This window comes from Myotis myotis, unplaced genomic scaffold (genome assembly GCF_014108235.1).
Source record: "Myotis myotis isolate mMyoMyo1 unplaced genomic scaffold, mMyoMyo1.p scaffold_m19_p_13, whole genome shotgun sequence".
NCBI lineage: Eukaryota > Metazoa > Chordata > Mammalia > Chiroptera > Vespertilionidae > Myotis > Myotis myotis.
In genome coordinates, this window is record NW_023416317.1 from 50642821 (window position 1) to 50662631 (window position 19811).

At 60.7% G+C, this 19811-nt stretch overlaps 1 protein-coding gene across 2 annotated transcripts; it reads right to left on the reverse strand.

The window, feature by feature from the left end:
- Positions 1-300: 300 nt before the first annotated feature.
- Positions 301-18098, reverse strand: PLCD1 (phospholipase C delta 1). 2 transcript variants are annotated; one of them, XM_036333166.1, is made up of 15 exons: positions 17936-18098; positions 9279-9443; positions 5773-6001; positions 4425-4554; positions 4102-4333; positions 3478-3679; positions 2959-3103; positions 2723-2872; positions 2471-2629; positions 2076-2235; positions 1760-1876; positions 1235-1413; positions 1013-1145; positions 787-936; positions 301-640 (listed from the first exon to the last, which is right to left on the reverse strand). In XM_036333166.1, exons 1-15 carry the CDS (start codon positions 17967-17969, stop codon positions 555-557), a joined length of 2271 nt encoding a protein of 756 aa, XP_036189059.1. In that variant the 5' UTR covers positions 17970-18098; the 3' UTR covers positions 301-554. The 2 variants fall into 2 exon arrangements, with proteins under 2 accessions (XP_036189059.1, XP_036189058.1); XM_036333165.1 differs by lacking the exon at positions 17936-18098 and adding an exon at positions 13260-13365.
- Positions 18099-19811: the final 1713 nt, after the last annotated feature.

Consider the following 19811-nt stretch of genomic DNA (forward strand, 5'->3'; position numbering starts at 1 on the left):
GCCCTCACAGGTGTGGTGCGTGGGCTTTCACGTCTGGGTCACTCGGCAGGTCCGCCTCTGGGGAAGGGCCTGTGGGGCTGGAGGGGTGTCTCTCTGTCCCCTCCTCCTCTTTCTTGTTGGTCCCTCCTGCCCAGCGGCACAGACAGCGCCCTCAGTACAGTGTGAGTGTGGGAAGGAGGAGAGTGAGGTGCTGGGGTTCCAGGGCTCTGACACACACACACACACACACACACACACACACACACACACGTGCGCGCACTTACAGGAATTTGCTGGCGTGCAGGTAAAGAGGCCACGGAACTTAGTCTTAAGATTTTTATAAAAACCCTCAACCGAGGGCCGGCCAGAGGGTGGAGAGGGCTGCAGTGTTGTTCTTAACGGAGGTGAGGACAGATCCAGGGCCCAGGCCAGCTCCTAGGACCCGGGAGAGGCAGCAGCACAGACAGTGTGTCAGAGCCGAAGGCAGGGCGGGCCTCCCGCTCTGAGCGCGAGGCTGGGAGCAGCGCGCCCGCCCTGCCCTGGGCCGCGGACAGAGGCCTGGCCCGCTCCCACGCCTAGTCCCGCAGGGACACCTTCACAAAGAGGGTGGCAGATGGGTGCTGGTCTCCATTCTTGGACAAGAGGTGCACATGGCGGTATCCTGGCAGGTGAGGGGGCGGGAAGGAGCACACAAGGAAAGTTCCAGTCACTCGGGCAGGATGCTTCAAGGGACAGCCACCCCCGCCCAAGAGATGCCAGGCCCTGCCCCCGCCCCCTTGCCCTCCCCTCCCCTGGACAAACACTCACCCTGCTTGAGGCTGTTCAGGGGGATGGTGCTCTGGCCAATGAAGTCGTTCTTGGAGGAGGCGTCGTAGTCCTCCACCACGAAGCGCACGAGGGCCAGCTCAGGCACCGCCACCTCAAACTCGAACTCCGTGTCCCACCACGGGTTGAAACCTGCGGGCACAGGCGCCGTGTCAGCAGCTCGGACACCAGCTGCAGTGGCCGGGCCCAGCCCCGCCTCGGCACGTACCGTTGTTGGTGACCACCGCGGTCTGGCGGCTGGCCACGTCCCGGCCCACGCCGTGGACCTCCACCGTCACCTTGGGGTCCACGATCGAATTCTTGCTCTTGTTGACTTTCGGCAGCTGCTGCCCCGTGATGACCTGCGGAGGGGTGATGGGCATCAGGAATGGTACTGAGGGGGAAGGGGGGGGCGCCTGTGGGCTCCTGGCCCTTCTCTGGCTGGCCATACCCGGATGTTGAGCCGCTTCCGAGTCCACCAGGGCCCCTGAGCCAGGTTCCGCGGGTTGAAGGTGGAGTTGGGGTCTCGCAGGAAAGCAGGCTTCAGCACGTACCCACAGGCCCCGTTGTCCTGGAAGCGGCCCTGATACACATCCATCTCTGGGCCAGGTGTCTGGAAGTTCAAGGCCACTACAGGTAGGACAGAGCAGTCACAGGCTGTGGGTTGGCTTCAGGGGCCCTAGAGCCCAGCCTCCTCAGGGTACACTGAGGCCTTGGAGACACAGGGTGAGGCAGAAGCAGGGGCCAGTATCGCTGCAAGGCCTCCTGCCCTCCAGCCGACTCTCTGCACCAACCTCACGTTGCATTTCTGGTGCTAAAACTCTAAGGACTACGATGCTAACGAGGGGACAGCTCCCAACTGAGGTCACCAGCTCCTGAGCCCACACACTCCTGCACCTGGTCCTGCCTCGGTCTCCACGGTCTCCTGGTCCCTGGCCCTCAGCCAGGCCTCCTCCCGGCCCCAGCCAGTGCATACCGATCTGGCAGCCCCCATTCCACATCTCCACCGGGCTGTAGTTGGAGGAGTCGGTTCTCCACCCAGCAGGGTAGATCCTGCTCAGGTGATTCACGTTGTGGCGGACAAGGCTGTTTCCTGAGGGGGGTACGGGATGGTCAGGCAGGGAGGCCTCAGGTGTGCCTGAGTCCCTCCCACCAGCTCTGCTGGTAGCAGCAGGGAATGCTAACTTTGTTCACCGGCGGGGGTGGGGGTGTGGGGGGAGCCAGGTCGGCCCTGGCCCCAGCCCGGATGGTCGGACAGGGGCAGCACCCTCAGGGTGCAGGGCGGGGCTCACCTGACTCTTGGAGCAGCCGGAGGGTGCGGTTCTCAGAGAAGGACGCCATCTCATAGAAAGCCTGCCCCGGGCTGCCAGGGCTGGAGAAGCCCCGGAAGTGGACACTCTTACAGTAAATGACCATATCAGACAGCTCCTTCACTAGCCTGAGCTTGTCCTCCTGGGGGCCACGGGGAGGCCCGGGTTAGAGTCAGAGGTGGGGGCAGGTGGACACTGAGAGAGCCAGGAACCCAGACACAGAGAGACAGAGAGAGGGAGACAGACACAGAGAGGGGGCAGAGGGTCTGAGTGGCAGCCACAGAGAATTGAGACAGGGCAACCATCCCACCCGGCGATGGGGGGTGAGGATGGGGGAGGGCCCAGGGATGCCCTCCCCCCACAGCTTCCCCTCGAACCTTGGGCTTGTGCTGCACTCGGCTCCTCACGGCCTCATCCTCCATCTCCGCTGCCTCGTCCTCATCTGACACGACAGTGGCCTCAGGGCCACCTTCCCCGCTGGGGGGCTGGAGTCCCCCTAGCTTCTTTCCCTTCAGCAAGATCTTCCCCTTCAGTTGCTGCGGATGGAGGGGCAGCTGGTCAAGACCCAGCTGGCCTCCCAGCCAGTCCCCCTGCCCTCTTCTCTGGGCACCCCTGTGCCCACTGTGCACCTCAGGGGATGGGAGGCTGGTGGTGACCCCTTCCAGCGGCCGGTCCAATAGCATGGAGCCCAGAGTCGTGCTCAGGTGTCGCGCCATCACGCGCTGCTGCTCCAGGCTGCAGTGGTTCTCCAGGGACAGGATGACGGGGTAGGGGGACGCCTGGCGGTCCAAGGCAGATTAGGAGGGGTTGGCCACCCCTAGCCTTCCCCTCCTCACCCCCCCCCCACCCCCCGGGATGTGGCCACCTTGAAGGCGTAGTCCCGAATGGCCCTGAGCACGTCGCAGAAGAGGATCTTGGAGGTGAAGGTGTAGCCGTGGTAGATGATGGGCTCCTGGTTGGGTCCGTCCCAGCAGTCCAGCTCCAGGCAGCGGCAGCCTTTGCACAGCGCCCTGTAGGGGGAGTGGCGCTAGGACCCCGCCCCGCCGGAGCCCCGCCCCGCCGGAGCCCCGCCCCGCCGGAGCCCCGCCCCGCCGGAGCCCCGCCCCGCCGGAGCCCCGCCCCGCCGGAGCCCCGCCCCGCCGGAGCCCCGCCCCGCCGGAGCCCCGCCCCGCCGGAGCCCCGCCCCGCCGGAGCCCCGCCCCGCCGGAGCCCCGCCCCGCCGGAGCCCCGCCCCGCCGGAGCCCCGCCCCGCCGGAGCCCCGCCCCGCCGGAGCCCCGCCCCGCCGGAGCCCCGCCCCGCCGGAGCCCCGCCCCGCCGGAGCCCCGCCCCGCCGGAGCCCCGCCCCGCCGGAGCCCCGCCCCCGGCCTCCACGGGCTGCCCCACCGGATGTAGGCTTCGGTGCTGCTGGGCCCGGTGAGCTGGTCTTCCAGCAGGTAGGTGTTGTGCGAGGAGGACACCAGGTAGTGGCTGAGCGGCTGGCCCATGTCCTGGTAGACCCGCCGGTGCGCCAGGTTGAAGGCGCTGCCGTCGGCCGAGAGCAGGTACATGAGGAAGCCATCCTTGGTCATCTGCCGCTGGGCCTTGGCTGGGAGGGAGGCGGGGACCCGTCAGAGCCCTCCACCCGCAGCCACCTCCGGGGCCCTGTCTTCTCCTGTTCTGTCCCCCACGCTGTGAGGCCCTGAGGACAGGACTTCACCTCCTCCGGCTCTGTGCCTGCGCCCCGGGGCCCCCTCCAGGACAGGGCCGGGTCTCAAAGGTGGGCCCAGGATGGGCATCAAGAGGGAAGCAGGGACAGTGTTTAATTGCCCAGTCTCCTCTCCTCTTTCCTGGGAGAGGGGTCCTCAGAAACCCCTGAAGGAGGAATTGAGGCTGGAGCCCTGTCTGCCGTCTGCCTGCTTTCATGGGCCGGCAAATACTGGCCGGGTCCTGAGGCACCCCCGTTCCTGCAGCTCCCTGTTTGGGGCTGCAGTGTCCCCAAGAGGTCTCCCAGCCGGGTGTGGCCCTCACCAGTCTCGCTGGGCTCGTAGCGCTCAATGAGGGAGAGGGCCAGGGCAGGCCCGGCCGCCTCCTCCCGCTGCTGGTGCTGCAGGAAGGTCACTAACTGGTCCACGGACAGGGTCTGCCCGGAGCCTGCAGCCTCCTCGAAGGTGCGGTCGATCTCCCTCCGCTGGGTCAGCATCTTGTAGAAGGCCTCAATCTCCTCGTCCTCCAAGGAGTCTGTCTGGGAGTGGTCACATTCCTGCAAAGCCAGGACAGCCCCGTGGGCAGGCTCAGCGCTGGCCCTGGCCCAGGGCCAAGGACCCGACGGCCAGGGCTCCCTGCTGCCTCACCCTGAAGATCTTCCGGGCGTAGCTGTCGTCCACCTGGATGTTGAGCTCCTTCAGGAAGTTCTGCAGTTCCTTGAAGCTCATCTTGTTATCCTTGTTTTTGTCAGCTTTTCGCAAGCAGGAGTGAATCCAGCTGGGCAAGAAGTAAGGAAAGAACCCAGGAGCCCACGTCCCCCCAGAGCCCCAGCCAGAGCCATGGTTCAAGCCCAATATCGACTCCTGGGCCCAGGCAGACTGAGGCCACTGGAGACACGGCTCCCCGCAGGCCCCACTTACTGGAATCCGAATGCCAGGGGCAGGGCCTGGTGGCCTCTTGAGTGGAAATGTCACATCCTAGCATGGGGTCTTTTTCCTATTAGCTGGCTTTGAACCCTTTCCAATTTTAAAAATATTTATTTCCTTTCTATAAAAGGATTTATTGTAGATAATGTAGAAAATAAAGAAAAATAAACAAATCCCCCATAGCCTCAGGGATAACCCTGTTAATATTTCAAGGTCTGTCCTCTATTTCAAGGTCTGTCCTCTCGTTTTCAATATATAACCCTTAGCCAACTCGACTAAAGCACTTGGGGCTTACTTTATAGGAAACAGCAAATTTCAAGCCACTGATCACGTTGTCATGATGGGGCACTAACCCCCAAGTCTCTCTGACCTCTATCCTCTGCCCCGTCAGCCTTGACCTTGGGAAATAGGTGATTTAAATGCCAGAGGCTAGGTCTCCCACTGAAGCAGGTGACTCTCCTCAGCCTCCCAGCTCCGCGCTGGTTACAGGCGGGTGGGGGGGGGGCGGGGGCGGGGGGCGAGGGGGGGGAAGAGGGTACATGGGGCGGGGGCTGCATAGCTCTCTGGTGCTTGAGTCAGAGTGGACCAAAAAGGGCTCCAGATGCCTCCCCTGCTTCCCTTCTTCTAGGGACTGAATTATGTCCCCCCCCCCCAACCCCAAAATGTGTGTATTGAAGCCCTAACCCACAATAGGATGGTATTTGGAGATGGGGCCTTGGGAGGTTTAGATGAGGTCATGAGGTGGGGCCCTCTTGATGGAATTAGTGTCCTTATCAGAAGAGACACCAGAAAACTTGCTCTCTCTCCCTCTCTCTGCCGTGTGAGGACACAGTGAGAAAGAAGGCATCCATCCAGAAGCTAGGAGAAGAGCTCTCACCATGCTGGCCCCCTGATCTCGGACTTCCAACCTCCAGAACTGTGAGAAAAGGTATTTATGCTGTTTAACTGAATCTGTGCTACTTTGGTATGATGGTCTGAGCTGGGTATCTTCCATACCCAGGCTGACCTGGGGACAACCACAGCCAGAATCCCCAGGCTGGGCCTGGTCCCCCTGCCACCGAAAGGATACTGCTGCAGCTTCTGCTGCTGGTCCATGGAGCCTGAGTGATGGATGATCTTGCGCAGACCCTGCACCCAGTGCTGGGCGTCAGCTGGTGACGAGGCGATGAGGTCTAGTGTGTTTCGCTGGTTTTTAAAGACAATGGAGAAGCAGCGGTCCTCGGGCACGTCCCGGGCAAACTTCTCCAGGCCCTCCGTGCGGTGTCCCATCCGTACCTCCTGGATGTCCTCGATGGAGACTGTAAGAAGGGGGTCGGGGCAGAGAGAAGCATGAGGCCAGCCCCTGCCCCCGACATGGTCGAGGCCACAGTGGAAGGGGCCACAGTTTAGAGACAGAGGCGGGGCTGGAGCTCAGGCATTGATCCAGGGGGAAAGGAGCCGGCAGGAGGACCGCCAGTGCCGGGGAAAGGAGGCAGGAAGGCAGAGACCGAGGTGGAGGAGGAGTGTGAGACACAGCTGTAGTGGGCAGGGTGAACGCAAAGAGCGGGACTGACTTTAGGGTGGGACAGGCGCCTTCGACCCCGGACCCCATTGTTTCTGTGCTGTAGGGAGCAGGGCCCTGGGAGAGGACTGGGGCAGAGCAGACCATTCTGGAGCTTGGGGCCTGTGACCGAGACGAGGCCACACATCCTCCTGATCGGACTGACTTTGGACCCGTTCTTCCCTCAGACAGTCGTGTGAGCCTCCAGGCCCCTCTCCTGACCATTCAGGAGACGCGAGCCACCCTCGGTCAGCCCTGGCCTTGGGGTCTGGGGGCACAGACAGAGGGAGAGGTGCTATGTCGGAGGGTAAAGAGGACCTTACCCCATTGGTGTCTGTATGTGTGCAGAACTCAGGGAACCCTTGGGCCATGAGGGTGCAAGAAGGCTCTGCCCTCCAGGATCCCAAGAGGCAGACTGGAGCATGCCCACGGGGGGTCTGAGAGATTACATCATTCTGCCCTTAGGAGCTGGACGGAGGGTCCTTTTGTCAGAGCCCAGCCTTCCAAACTTCAGGGAGCAGCAAGGCCCTGCCTACCCTCCCTAACCCCCAATGTGTCTTCCTGATCTGGCTGGGAGCCAGTCCCACCAGGCTCTGTGCCTGCCCCACCCCCATCCTGAGCATCCACGTCCATCTGTCCTGAGTCCGAGACCAGCTCTAGCTGAAAGCCGCTTGTTCTCCCCCTCGCGCCCCCCCCCCCCCGCCCCGTGCCCGCACACACCCTGAGCGCCCCAGGGTCTCCTGGCCACCTGCAGGCCCCATGTGTGTGCCATGTGCCCAGCCCGGGCGGCAGGCTCTGGGAAGTGGGACACGTGAGCCCTGGGCCATCTAGGGCTCAGGGGACATCCTGCTTAATCCCTGTGCCCCGCCAGGCCCCACACCAGCTGCCCCCGACCCAGGCTGGAGTGCAAACAGGAAGCCTGAGCCCTAGAGCTCCCGGGCCGGCACCCCCACCCGCTCCAGAGAGAAAGTCCAGATGCCTCCACTGCTGATAATGCCCGTCTGCCCCTGGGAACCAGAGTGGGGTGGTGTGTGTGTTGGGGGAGGGAGGTGGGTATTGATGACAGAATCAGGGGAGACTTAGGGATCAGGGAGCAGAGGCAGAGAGAACTGGGGGAGGGGAACCAGTCCTCCCTCACCTGGCCTCAGTTTCCCTGAGGATAGAGTACCGCTGAGGACAACAGTCTCACCCTCAGAGCAGGGAAGCAGCCGACAGGCAAGCACAGCCCAAGGCCTGCCTCAGTGGCTCTGACATGGCGGGGTGCCTCTTGGGCCAGTGTCCTCACCTGACCACACCCGACGCCCGGCCCTGGACCTGTCACCCCTGCCGCCCCCTCACTCACGTCCCGTCCTCTATCTCGCCCTGCTTCTTGCTCACACTGGGTCTCCTGCCTGGAAGTCTATCCTGCCCTCTGCTCATCGCCGTCCCAGTGTGAGGGTCTCACCTCCCCAGGGCAGGTCTGGAAAGGCCTGAGCCTCTACTCCGCTGCCGCCCCCACGCCCAGCCACACAGGTGGGAGGCACACACTGGGAACCATTCATATGGGCTGGCTGCTGGGCTCCCAGGAAGCCCCAGGGCTCAGAGCGTAAGATGCCCCGTTCCCACGGGGCCGCCACCCACCAGCGCTTAGCAGGAAACTCCATATCAGGGCAGAGGCCTGTGAAGAAGCCTGGCTGGTGCCCCAGAGGCAAGGTCAGCGTCACTCCAGTGCTGAGCGGCAGACGTGAGCTGAGAGTGGTTTTCTGAGAGCTTCAGTCTCCATCCCCTCGGACCCTGCCCTGGCCCACAGCCCCAAGGCCCCAGCCCAGCTCCCCCATCGGCCCCTGCCTCTGTCCTGCCTCACCTCTGGCCCCTCAGGCCACAGGTCAGCAGGCCATACCTTCTTATGTTTCTACCCAGTGTCCTGAGGCCCGGCAGACCCTTCCTGGGGTCCCTTCTGCGGGCTGACCCTCCCCTTCCTCCTGTGACCCTCCTACTCCTGCCTGGGGCCTGTCGCCTGTGTCTGACCTCATTCCCTATAGACCTGCCAGTGTGCTGACCCTGCCTGTCCCCAAACGGCCGAAGGATTTCCTGAGGTCTGGGCTGTGAGAGACCCGGCTGCACTGGTCCATAGAGCAGCCACCAACCGCACGCGGTCATTTCAATAGAAATTCATTAAAATCCGACCAAGTTAAAAGTCCTGGTCCTCAGTCACACTAGCCAAGTTTCAGGTGCTCCGTGACTACAGGTGGCTAGTGGCAGCCGTGACAGACAGCCCTGGTCTGCGGTTTTCCCACCAAGTAGAGGTGCAGCAGCGCAGACCTCGCATTTGACAAAGCCTTGGGGGCAGTCTGTGTTAAGCCCTCATCAGAGTTTCCCCCTAAGACCTGGTAGGGGACACTCTCCATTTGCAGGCCTGAGCCTTGGGTTCCTGGGCCATTTCCGAAGCTTCTGGAAAGCCCTCGGACCCCTGCCCTCGAGGGAGCTACCCTGCTGAGGCCTCTCTCTTTGTGTCCTAGCCCCGCTCTGCCCCATCTCCCTGCTGTGGCCCCAGTCCTAGGGAAGGACCCCACCTCACGTCCTGACCGGGACTTATCTGCCCCAACTTTGGGCTGGTTTTGGCCTCACCACACCTGGAGTCTAGTCTGCCCAACTTCCCTGCTCCCCACAAGGGCCTGGGCGGATACCTATGCGTTCACACAGCACTGTCCAGCTCCCTCCCTCCTCCGAACCTGCTTTCCCCACCTGTGGTCATGGTTACGTGCCCCTCACCCCCAGAAGCCTTTAGCATCTCCGTCTGCAGTCCTGAGTCCTGTGCGCTCCAGCCCAGCCCAGAGCTTAGTTTTAACTGCCTCCTCCCCCGGACTCTGGCTAGCTGCAATGTCCCCCTATCTGGTCCTGGTTGCACGCCTGACCTATACCCCACCAGGCTGGGACTCAGTTTCCCTATCTGTGGTCCTGGGCCATGATGGACCTCCACCCCCAGCCAGCACCAGTGGCCCCATCCAAGCCTGGGTGGCACACTCTGCCTCCTCCCCACAGCCCTGGGCACTCACACAGCTGGGACTCCGGGCTCCGCATGACCTTGCGGGACTCCTGCCAGATGGTCTTGCAGTCTTCCTGCAGCTTGTAGAAGCGTTCTCGCCGCCATGAATTGGACTTCACCTTCAGGAGCTGGGTGCCCTTCAGCAGCGCCTGTAGGTCCTCGTCATTCTGTAGGCCTGGGGGGCAGAGCTCGTAAGATGCCACCTCCTCCAGTGTCCCTGCTGTCCCAGACCCCGTGCTGGCCACGCCCACCTCCAGACCCTCTAGCACAGTGATGGCGAACCTTTTGAGCTGGGCGTGTCAGCATTTTGAGAAACCCTAACCTAACTCTGGTGCCATGTCACATATAGAAATTTTTTGATCTTTGCAACCATAGTAAAACAAAGACTTATATTTTTGATATTTATTTTACATGTTTAAATGCCATTTAACAAAGAAAAATCAACCAAAAAAATGAGTTCGCGTGTCACCTCTGACAGCGTGTCATAGGTTCGCCATCACTGCTCTAGGAGCCCGCTTCTCCCCAGCCTCGTCCCCATCTCTCTGTTCACATCTCCCTCCTTCAGCCATGCTCCAACCTGCCCTGCCGTACACGAAGTCATCGCTGAGCCAGCTGAGGGCATGTAAACCTTGGATGCCTACCCACTCAAGGCCATGCTTCATACACTGACCTGCCACCCACAGCTGAATGGACAAAGGGAGGGCAGCTAATCTAAGGACTCCTGGTCCCTGGGGGACCAGACCCCCCAGGAAGTAGCCTGGCTCTGAAAGACGAGGTGGGCCCCTCCTGGTCACACTTAGGGGTCAGAGTGACCTGAAGGAAGCGGGACTAAAAGATCGGGCAGAGCAGGAAAGAAAAGGGGCAGACACCGATGGCAATGGGTCCAGAGCATCTCAGGGCCCAACAGCCTCCCAACTCCACTGGCTATGGAATCACCGGTGCCTACATCCAGGTCCCCCTCCCAACAACTGTGTGACCTGGACAAGTGTCTTCATGTTGCAGGGCTTCTGCTGTCCCGTCTGTAAACTGAGGCTAGAAATAGCAGCCCCCTCAAAGGGAAGGGCTGTGGTTAAATGAGATGATGCACGATTCTGGGAAGGTCCCGAGATAAAGCCGTTCTAGTTCTTAATGTCAACATTGTAGTTACTCTGGGACCCTTGTGCCCATCCCTGTTACCCTCACCACGATTGCCACCCCTGACTTGGACCTACTTGAGTGGGTCTTGATCCTTGTCCCAGAAGAGAGAGATGCCCCTGTCCCTCCATGGCCGCCCCATCACTGAATATCCTGGGTCCAGGACGCCTCCTGGTAAGTCCCAGTGCAGTCCCACAGCCCTGGCTGCTTGGCACCCTCTTGCTGCTCTCGGAGACCCAGGCTGGCCTGAGGCATGGGCTCCCAAAGCTATGATGCCCTTTATCCCACCAGGCCCAAGCAAGAGGCACCAAAAGGATACTATGCCTGGCTCCCCAGGAGCCCTCACCCCCAGCAGACCCTGTACCAAGTGTGATCAAGGAGAGACCCCCCACCCTAATAACCTATCATTGTAACATAGAGTGAGATACATCTATAGCTGTGCCTGGACATATCACCCTATATCTGTATCTATAAATCTGTATCTATAGCTCTGTATCTGTATGTATCAACCTATATCTGTATCTATATCTGTATCTATAGATCTGTATCTGTATGTATCAACCTATACCTGTATCTATATCTGTACCTATAGATCTGTATCTGTATGTATCAACCTATGTCTGTATCTATATCTGTATCTATAGATCTGTATCTGTATGTATCAACCTATATCTGTATCTATACATCTGTATCTATATCTATATATCTGTATCTGTATATATCACCCTAGCCACATGCAGTCCAGCAGCCATCTCTGTTCAGAGCCAATTGGCCATTTCGCCTCATGTCTGTCACCAATATTAAAATTGTGTGGCCATAGCCATCTTTAGCCTCTGCTCCAGCAGGAACCGGGTGGGTCCCGTCTGTGGGGCCTGTGCCTAGGCCTGGAGGCTTTTCTTTTCTGAGCCCAGATTCCCAGCCCCTCATAGCCTCTCCCACTTTGTCCTTGCCTCCCCGCTCCCTAGCCAGGCCCACACACCCACCGGACCCACAGAACTTTCTGGACGTAAGCCTCCGTCACCACATCCTCTTTTCCCCTTGCCAGGCTCCTGCCTCCCGCGGGGACAAAGTCCAGGGCTAACACCCGCCTCCCTATCGCTTTGGGCACCTCCCTTCCCAATCTGTGCCTCTGGTCCCCTCAGCACTGGGCGAGTGCAGTGTTGGAGGAGGCGCCTCAGAGCCTTCTCAGAGGTGATCTTCTGATGTGACCTTCCCCACCTTTGTCCCAAGTCTCTCCACTCAGGAGACCCCTCTGTCTTGGTGGGAGCAGTTCCCCTTCGGCCCCAGGGGAAGCCCAGTGGAGAAGGGGGCTCCATCCGGCAGGATGTCCTAAACTGCTGGTGGTGTCTGTGGAGCTCACAGCCAGAGGAAGGGGAGGGGAGCCCCCAGGCTGCCAGAAGAGGCACCTCAGCCCCTGCTGGGGATCCCACAGTCCCCACCAACCCCCCAAGCTGGGCACACAGTAGGACCAGCCCCTGCCCACAGCACGGGTGGGACTGTGGGGGTGGGGGTGGGGAAGGAGGAGGTGAGCCCCACCCTCCAGCTCTGGAAAACACCCTGAGGAGATGACATATTCATCCTGTCCCGGAGCCAGGCTGTGGCCCTGTCTGCAGTCGGACAGAGATAAGCCCCCTGGCTGCCGATGTGACTTCCGAACACAGACCTCCGTCCCAAGGTCCGCGTTGATAACAGTGCCCTCGGCCGCTGGGAAACCTGAGCAGGCACCTCCACCTCTGAGCCTCATGGAGGCCCTTTTGTTTCCGAGGCTCCTGGGCTGCCCGCCCCACCACCCAGAAAGTGTGGGCACTCCTCACCCAGCCCCGTTCACTTAGCTCTACTGCCTTCTCCTGTGGGGGTGGGGGGAGAGGCCTCTGAGCTCAGGGGCCCCGGGCGGACCTTGCAGCCTCACTAACCTTCGCAGGCCCGCTGCACCCTGAGAGGTGCCCAGGAGAGGGTGCTGTAGGCACTAATAGGAGGCTGGGGGAGGGGGGTGCCAGGAGTCCTGACCATGTACCTAGGGGGGTGCATAATAGAGACAAACTGGGCTTGGGACTCATAATAACACATAGCAATACTGAGGTCAAGTCACACAGTGATGTACATTGTTACACGGAGTCACACACAGCCGCACAACATACAGTGCCTTATCATCATCATCATGATAATAACAGCATCCACCATAATAATGGCTAGTATTCGAATAAGATACTGCTCTTGGCGCATGTATTTAACCTCCCTAACAACCCTATGAGGGAGGCACTATCACTATTCCCATTTCGCAGATGAGGAAATTGAGGCTCAGGGAAGTTACATGGTGGAGTCAGGACTCAAGAGCCTGCCCATGGGTCCATGATAGGAAACATTACCAGGTGCAGCCACCACGCAGGGGTACACTGGCACAAGTAGTAATGTCAGAAAACCCACACCGTAACACAAAGTAATAGAATCAGTCGCCTGGATCATCCCCTGCCACATCTGTCACCCACATCTGTGGTGCACACAGCATCACATCGGACCACACACTCTTACAGATCATCTCACAGCATGACAGTCACACCAGCTCCGTACCAGGCCACATACCCAGTGGTGCCTCATAAATCTATAATCAGGGAGGGAGGGAGGGAGGGAGGGGTGACAAGGAGCAGGGAGGCTTGAAGGAGCTGGGGTGTGTCAGAAAGAGGGGTAACCAATGCCCCCAGGACTCACCCCACATGCCACCCCTGCAGACACGGCCCCACAATAGGTCACACACTCACAGGAATACTAAACAGGTCCAATCAAAGGAACATCTAGTCCGCCTCCTGCCCCCGCTGCCATCCCAGTCTCCACAGACGTCGGTGTTCCCTGCGACCCTTACCCAGCCTCTGCCCATTGAGCGCCGCCACCTTGAGGCTCTGCTCCTGCAGGTAGAGCTCTCTGGAGTGGCTCCGGCCCCGCGGAAACTGCATGATGCGCCGCAGTGGCCCAGCCGCCGCCGAGCCTGGCCTGGGACAATGCACTAGTCTCCAGACGCCTAAGGAGGCGGGAGCAGGGGGCGGAGACTAGGAGGGGCGGAGACTAGGAGGGGCGGGGCTACCACCTGGTTGGAGGGGCGGGGCCTCCGGCCTAGAGGCGGGGCGAGAGGGAAATCTGGGCCGATAGGGGCGGGCCTATAGCCCCTGGAGGTGGGGCGAGAGCGGAATCCGGGCGGGCAGAGGAGGAGCTAGAACCCCGAGAGCGGGGCGCCCCGGAGGAGGAAGCGGAGAAGTGACGAAAACCAGAGGCCAGAAAGCGGATCGAGGGCACAGCCAGAGCCAAAGAGGTGGGGACGGGGAGGAGCCGGGCTGGGCAGGGGGTGGAGGGAAGGCGATGTGGAGGCAGAGCTATAGCCAGGAAGCTGGCCCGGGGCGGGGTCAGGGCCCAGAGGGGGCGAACCCCGGGAGGGTCCTCCCTGGAAAGGCGGTGTTCCGCCGAGGGGCGGGGTCCGACCGGGGGTGGAGCCTGAGCCTGGCTTCCAAACACCAGCTGGGGTCTCCCGGAGGAGGCTGTGAACGGGATGGAGGCTGTGCCAGACCACCTCGCCAGCCAAATATTTTACCAAAATTACTCAACGAATTCATTGTGACTCAGCTGGCTGTCGCCTCACTTGTGAACCTCAGGCAGGCCTGTTTCCTTCTGTTTCCCCACCTGAGTGGGTAATCTCCAAGGGTCGGAATGCGAATGGAATTCTTGAAGGAAAAAAAAAAGCTGATCTTCAATGAGTCCATTAACGCAGGCTTACTTTGACCAATGCACGAGGACGACTGCCACTGTATACAGTGCGCTGCCAGTGTGCAGGGGAACAGTGGGACCTTTCATCAAGTGACAGCTTCTCTGTCGCTCACCCAGCAGTTATTTACTGAGCCCTACTGTGTGCCAAGGTCAGGACACCACCCTGCAGGCCTGACTCACTCCTCTCTTGCTCCCTGCCTCTGAATGGTTCGCTTCACTTCGGCTGCCGTCCCCAGCATTGGCAGTGAGTCACTGGCAAAGCCAGTTAGTAGCACAGACAAGCACAGCAACGATAAAATGAAGCGCCAGGTGACTTGCAGAAAGTCACTCCACAGAGAGTAAGTCATGAGAGCGTGTTAGTGTAGATGAGCTGCAAAACGGGCACAGACAAGTTGTTACTCGTTTTGGAGAGGGGCGGGGAGCAGAGTGTAAGGGGAACCTCTGTTTGAGAGAAAGCGTGCACGGATTGTTAACTGGAGGACCAACGACAGAATCACATCTCAATATAATTTGCTCCTTTTGAATTATGTGTTTTATTGTACATTTAAAAACAAGATCCTGAGAAGGGCCTGCAGGCTTCACCAACTGCCAAAGTAGCCTATGGCACACAAAAAAAGTTACTGATCAGGGTGGATCAGCGTGTGTCTGTGTAGTGTGGGCCTGGAACCCCAGGAATAGCACTTTGAATCATAACTGAGGTGGGTAGGGGGTTGGCCACCCCGACTTGCTATGGTGGTTCTGGAATCATTATCTCTTGGGGATAGTGGCTTTTTAGCCAACCTAGAAGCTCCCATGCTCATTAGTGCTCTTATCTTCACTTCTGTGAAATGGGTATTGGGATCCTGTGGATGAGAAAACAGGCCCAGAGAGGCAAATGGATTTGCCCAGGGTCACAATATAAGGCAAAGCTAGGACTGGAGCCCAGGTCTCCCGAGGCCAAGACAAAGCCAGGGTCTTCCTATATAGCCTGCCTTCCCCTTTTTAAAAATGTTAATCCTAACCCAAGGATATGTTTTTATTGATTTTAGAGAGAGAAAAATGGAGGGAGAGAGGAAAAGAGAGAGAGACATCAATGTGAGAGAGAGACATCGACCTGTTGCCTCTCGTACACATCCCCACCAGGGATCGAATCCGCAACCTAGGTGTGTGTCCTGACCAGGAAGCAAACCCACAACCTTTTGGTTTGTGGGGGGACAGCACTCCAACCAACTGAGCCACCCGGCCAGGGCACCTGCTTCCAGTTTTACAAATGCCAGTTCTCACAGTGGGGCGCGAGGGATTCAGTGTAGGAAAAGTTAGTGGAGGTAGATGTGTTCAGTGAGGACAGGGCCCTGGAAGGTTATGTCCTTTCGGGCACATCTGGGAACCTGCTCGAGAAGCCAGTGCAGCCCTGGCCAGCATGGAGAGAGCAGAGGAGGTGGGTTAGGCGGAGATGGGGGTCCTGGAACTTCAGTCAGAGGGCTTCAGACTTGGGAAGGAGCCCCTGATTCTTGAATCCAGTTCTAGTCATTTTTTTCTGGCTCGGGATTGCCTTATGGTGTAACCTTATCTCCCAAAGAATGAGGCAGCAACTCACAGGGCATGGTCACTTGGGGGATGGGCCTCCTGCTGGAACATGGCACAGGCTGGGTCCCAGACACTGTTCTAATTCCCTTATAGCAGCGGTTCTCAACCTGTGGGTCGCGACCCATTTGGGGGTTGAACGACCCTTTCACAGGGGTCGCCTAAGACCATCGGAAAACATATATATAATTACATACTGTTTTTGTGATTAATCACTATGCTTTAATTATGTTCACTTTCTAACAATGAAAATACATCCTGCATATCAGATATTTACATGACGATTCATAACAGTAGCAACATTACAGTTATGAAGTAGCAACAGAAATAATTTTATGGTTGGGGGTCACCATAACATGAGGAGCTGTATTAAAGGGTCGCGGCATTAAGGAGGTTGAGAACCACTGACTTATAGGCATCACTTCATTCAATCCTCACAGCAACCCTATGAGGGAGGTAGTGTTCTTATCCCCCATTTTACAGATGAGGCACAATTAAATCGAGGGATTTGTCTTGATGAAAAAGCCAAGTAGTCTGCCCAGAATTCATGCAGGTCTACTACACTGCCTCTGCATGCGTCTGGGGGTGAGGACAGAAGGGACATGTCATACCCAGGGAGGCAGGTCTCAAACAGGAAGGGCCAGGGCGGCCAAGTCCACGCCACAGGACTGGGAGGGCCTGGCTGAGCCTCCAGGCAGCCTCCTCTCCAGAGGAGACACCGGGGTGCCAGGGGAGAGAGACTGGACAAAGGCGTAGATGCCTGGGGTGGAGCCCATGCCGACATGGGCTGAGGCCGCAGCCGTGCCAGAGGCGACCGAGGGCATTTAGGTGGTCTGAGTGGGAGGCAGGCGTGTGAGAGGTGGCAGTGTGCGGGGCAGACAGCACTAGACTAGTCAGGGATGAGGAGAGAGAAAGCAGAGGTCCCCAGTGTGGTCCTCTGAGCTGCCAGTCTCCCTTCCTGCCAGGCTGGCAGGAGCATTGGGGCACCTCTGGCCTGAGGAGAGAAGAGGGAGCACTGGAAGGAGGGGGGATCCCATGACACGAGGTTGCCTCGAGGAGCCCGGGCTACTGGTATGAGGGTAACAGCTCTGGGCCAGGGGGACCAGGTCTGGCCAACTGGGAAAGGAGACAGACCGGGACTGGCGGATAAGAACCCCTCCGAGTGGGACAGCTGGGGGCGCTGCCTTGCTCTTTCCCACCTGTAATGTCCAGGTCTGGTTTAGAAGGTAGTGGACACGAAGTCTCTCACCCTAAGGGCTCTAGGAGACTGAAGGAGCTATGGTTGAGCAGTGATTGGTGTGAGGGGCGGGGCTTGCTGAGCTGACTGACGCTGGGGTAGGGGGTGGGGACAAGAGGGTAAGCTTCCCAAGTGCAGGCGAGCCCCCAGGCTGGAGCGAAAACATGCCAGGTCCAGGTTGGGGGTCCCGTCCAGCCATCAGGCCTCCAGGTCCTGGGGTCGGGAGCCCGCGGCTGCTCTCCCTCCAGGAGGGACCCTGTTAGGGCCAGGAGCTGGCTCAGGCTCCGTTCGGGGTCGGAGGAGACAGTTCGGCTGGACAAAGGGTGGAGGCACAGGCATTTCCAGCTGAGGCTTGGCCCCGTCCAGCCAGGAGGATGCGCAGATGGAGGAATAAGGCTGCTGCCCCCCCCCCTCACCCCCCACCCCCCACCCCGGCCTGGGCATCGCGGACTGAGTTCTGCGCGGGGCAGTTACGGCGGCACGGTCGGACCTCGGCCAACCTTGCACACCTCGCCCCACCTCTCCCCCCACCCCATCCCCCCACCCGCCACACCCACGAGGCCTGAAGCAATCCAGGCACGCCGGGGCTTTGCGGAGCTTCTCCGGGCGCCGGACGGGGCGGGGAGAACTCGCTTATTCGTGGATGCTGGTTCCTTCCCTCCTCGGCCCCTCCGTGCGCGCTGGACCAGGATGAGGGGGAGTCCCCAGGCTGGGGGGACCCGGGGAAAGTCTTCGGACCGCACCCCTACCCCCACCCCGGGTTAGAGCTGGGGGCTGAGCTGGAAACGCCCAGGGGCGCGCCTGGCAGTCCCACCCTAAGTCCTGGGCCGAGATTTTCCCGATGGGACCGGAGGGCCGCGGGGCGGGCCAGGACGGGGCGGAGGGTGGACGCAGGACCCCGGGGTCCTCCGCCCGGAGCGGGGAGGGCTCGCTGCGGGGCGGACCCTCGCAGGGACTCCCCAGCGCGCCGGCCACGCACTCACCGTGCAGGGTCAGGAAGTCCCGGCCCGAGTCCATGCCCGACGCGCGGCGCCGCGGGGAGGGGAGCGCGGCGGGAGCGGGGCGCTGCGGGGCACACGCCGCCGGCGGCCTGGGGTCCGAGCCGAGCGCGGAGGAGACGCGCAGGGACTGCGGTGGGAGGAGGCCGGAGGTGGGCCCGGGACACCGCCCCGCCCCCGCCAGCCGCCCGTGCCCCCGCCCCTCCGGTCCGCCAACCCGCGTCTCTCCCCGCCCGTCCCGGGGGCCGGGAGGGCGGGCCGAGGTCGGGGCCGGGGAGCCCGCCGAGCCCTGGCCCCCGGCGGGTGGACGCGCCCCGGCCAGAAATAGCCAGCGCCCTCCCGCTTCCTCCGCCGCTGCCACCCCCGGCGGCCGGCCCTGTCATTACCGAGGGCGGCCCGGCCCCACGCCCTGCCCGCGGGCGCCTCCCGGGGCTCGGGGCGATGCTCCCAGGGACCTGGCGTCACCCTCGGGAAGGGCAGCGTCCTGTCCGCGCCCAGGCGTCCAGCCGCCGCGCCCCGCAGGTCTGCTCTCCCCTCCGCAAAACGGGTGCCCAGGTCCCGAGATCCTCAGAGAGGACGCCCGGGCCTTGTCCGGAGGAGGGTCCCCTCCCGTCCGCTGGGAAGTGTGAACCCCAGGAGCGCCTTTGGTGGGGGCTGTGTGGGGCAGGGCGGGAAGCTCACAGCAAGGGAGTGCAGGGAGCTCACCTTTGAGACCCCCTCCCCCCGCCACACCCCCCTCCACACCCCCCAAACTGCTGGCAGTTGTGCAGCAGAGTGGCTGACAGGTGTGGAGCCGGGTCGCGTGGTCTTCCCAGGCTCCATTCTTTGGATGTCCTCCCAAGAGGCTGTCCGGGCAAGGGGTCCCTATGTGGACCCCCGACTCCCACCTTCAGTTCCTGAACCCAGACACCCTCTTTACAGGGTACTTAGAGAACCGCCTGCCCACCGCCCCTTGGGAGGGCCCCTTGGGAGAGCCCCCAGCGGGCCTCCCAGGATGAGGGGTGCGGCCCTCATGGGTCTCCTGGGCAGAGCCAGTTGGGCCCCTTCTGGAGAAGCCCTTCCCAGCGCAGCCAGCCTGGGTGGCCTTGTCTCCTGGTTCTGAGGGTTGGGAATGGGTCAGGACTTCAGGACTTTGGAGAGCCCCTCCCTCCGCAGACCTCCCCCAAGCCCTTCACCTGGCGTTCACTGTGGGTCCTGTCCTCCACCCCAGCCCTGGCAGCCCTGGCAGAGCCCTCCTGGGTTTCCCTTCTGCTCGGGCCTCACTTTGGAGCCTGGCCTGGGGGTGGGGACAATGAGGGGGGTCCTTTCTCTGCACTCACCTCTCCTTTCCTCTCCCACCTAAGACAAGATGCACCCTTCTAGGCCTGCCCTCTGGGGGCCTCCTGCCTCTGGGGGCCTCCTTGAGGCACCTCTGTCTGGGGCGGGGGGGGGGGGGGGGGCAGGAGCAAGTCTCTATTCAGCAAATCAGGCCTCCTCAAGCCCTGCTCCTCTTCCCAGGCAAAGACCCAATGAAATTCTGACACCAGCGGTTGACTTGGCTTCATCTGCAGCATCATTCCTATTTTTTCACATCACCTCCCAGTTCTGAGCCTCAGGCCCAAACCAGGGCATGATCTGGGACTGTCACCTCTCCCTTTGCCCCAGATGCCCCTGGCGAGGGCTGCAGCCGGGCTCCTTCTTCCTTTGCACACCCCCAACCCCCCTCACATAGGCCTTCTTTTGGCCTCAGGCCCAGACAGAGGAGCTGAAGCCCCTCCCTGGCCAGGGTGGTTGGGCAGGATAGGCGTGGCTGACTCAGAGTTGGCACATGCAGCCAGGTTCTGCTAGGAGAGGGCCGGGCCACACCCTGCTGCTGCTCTGA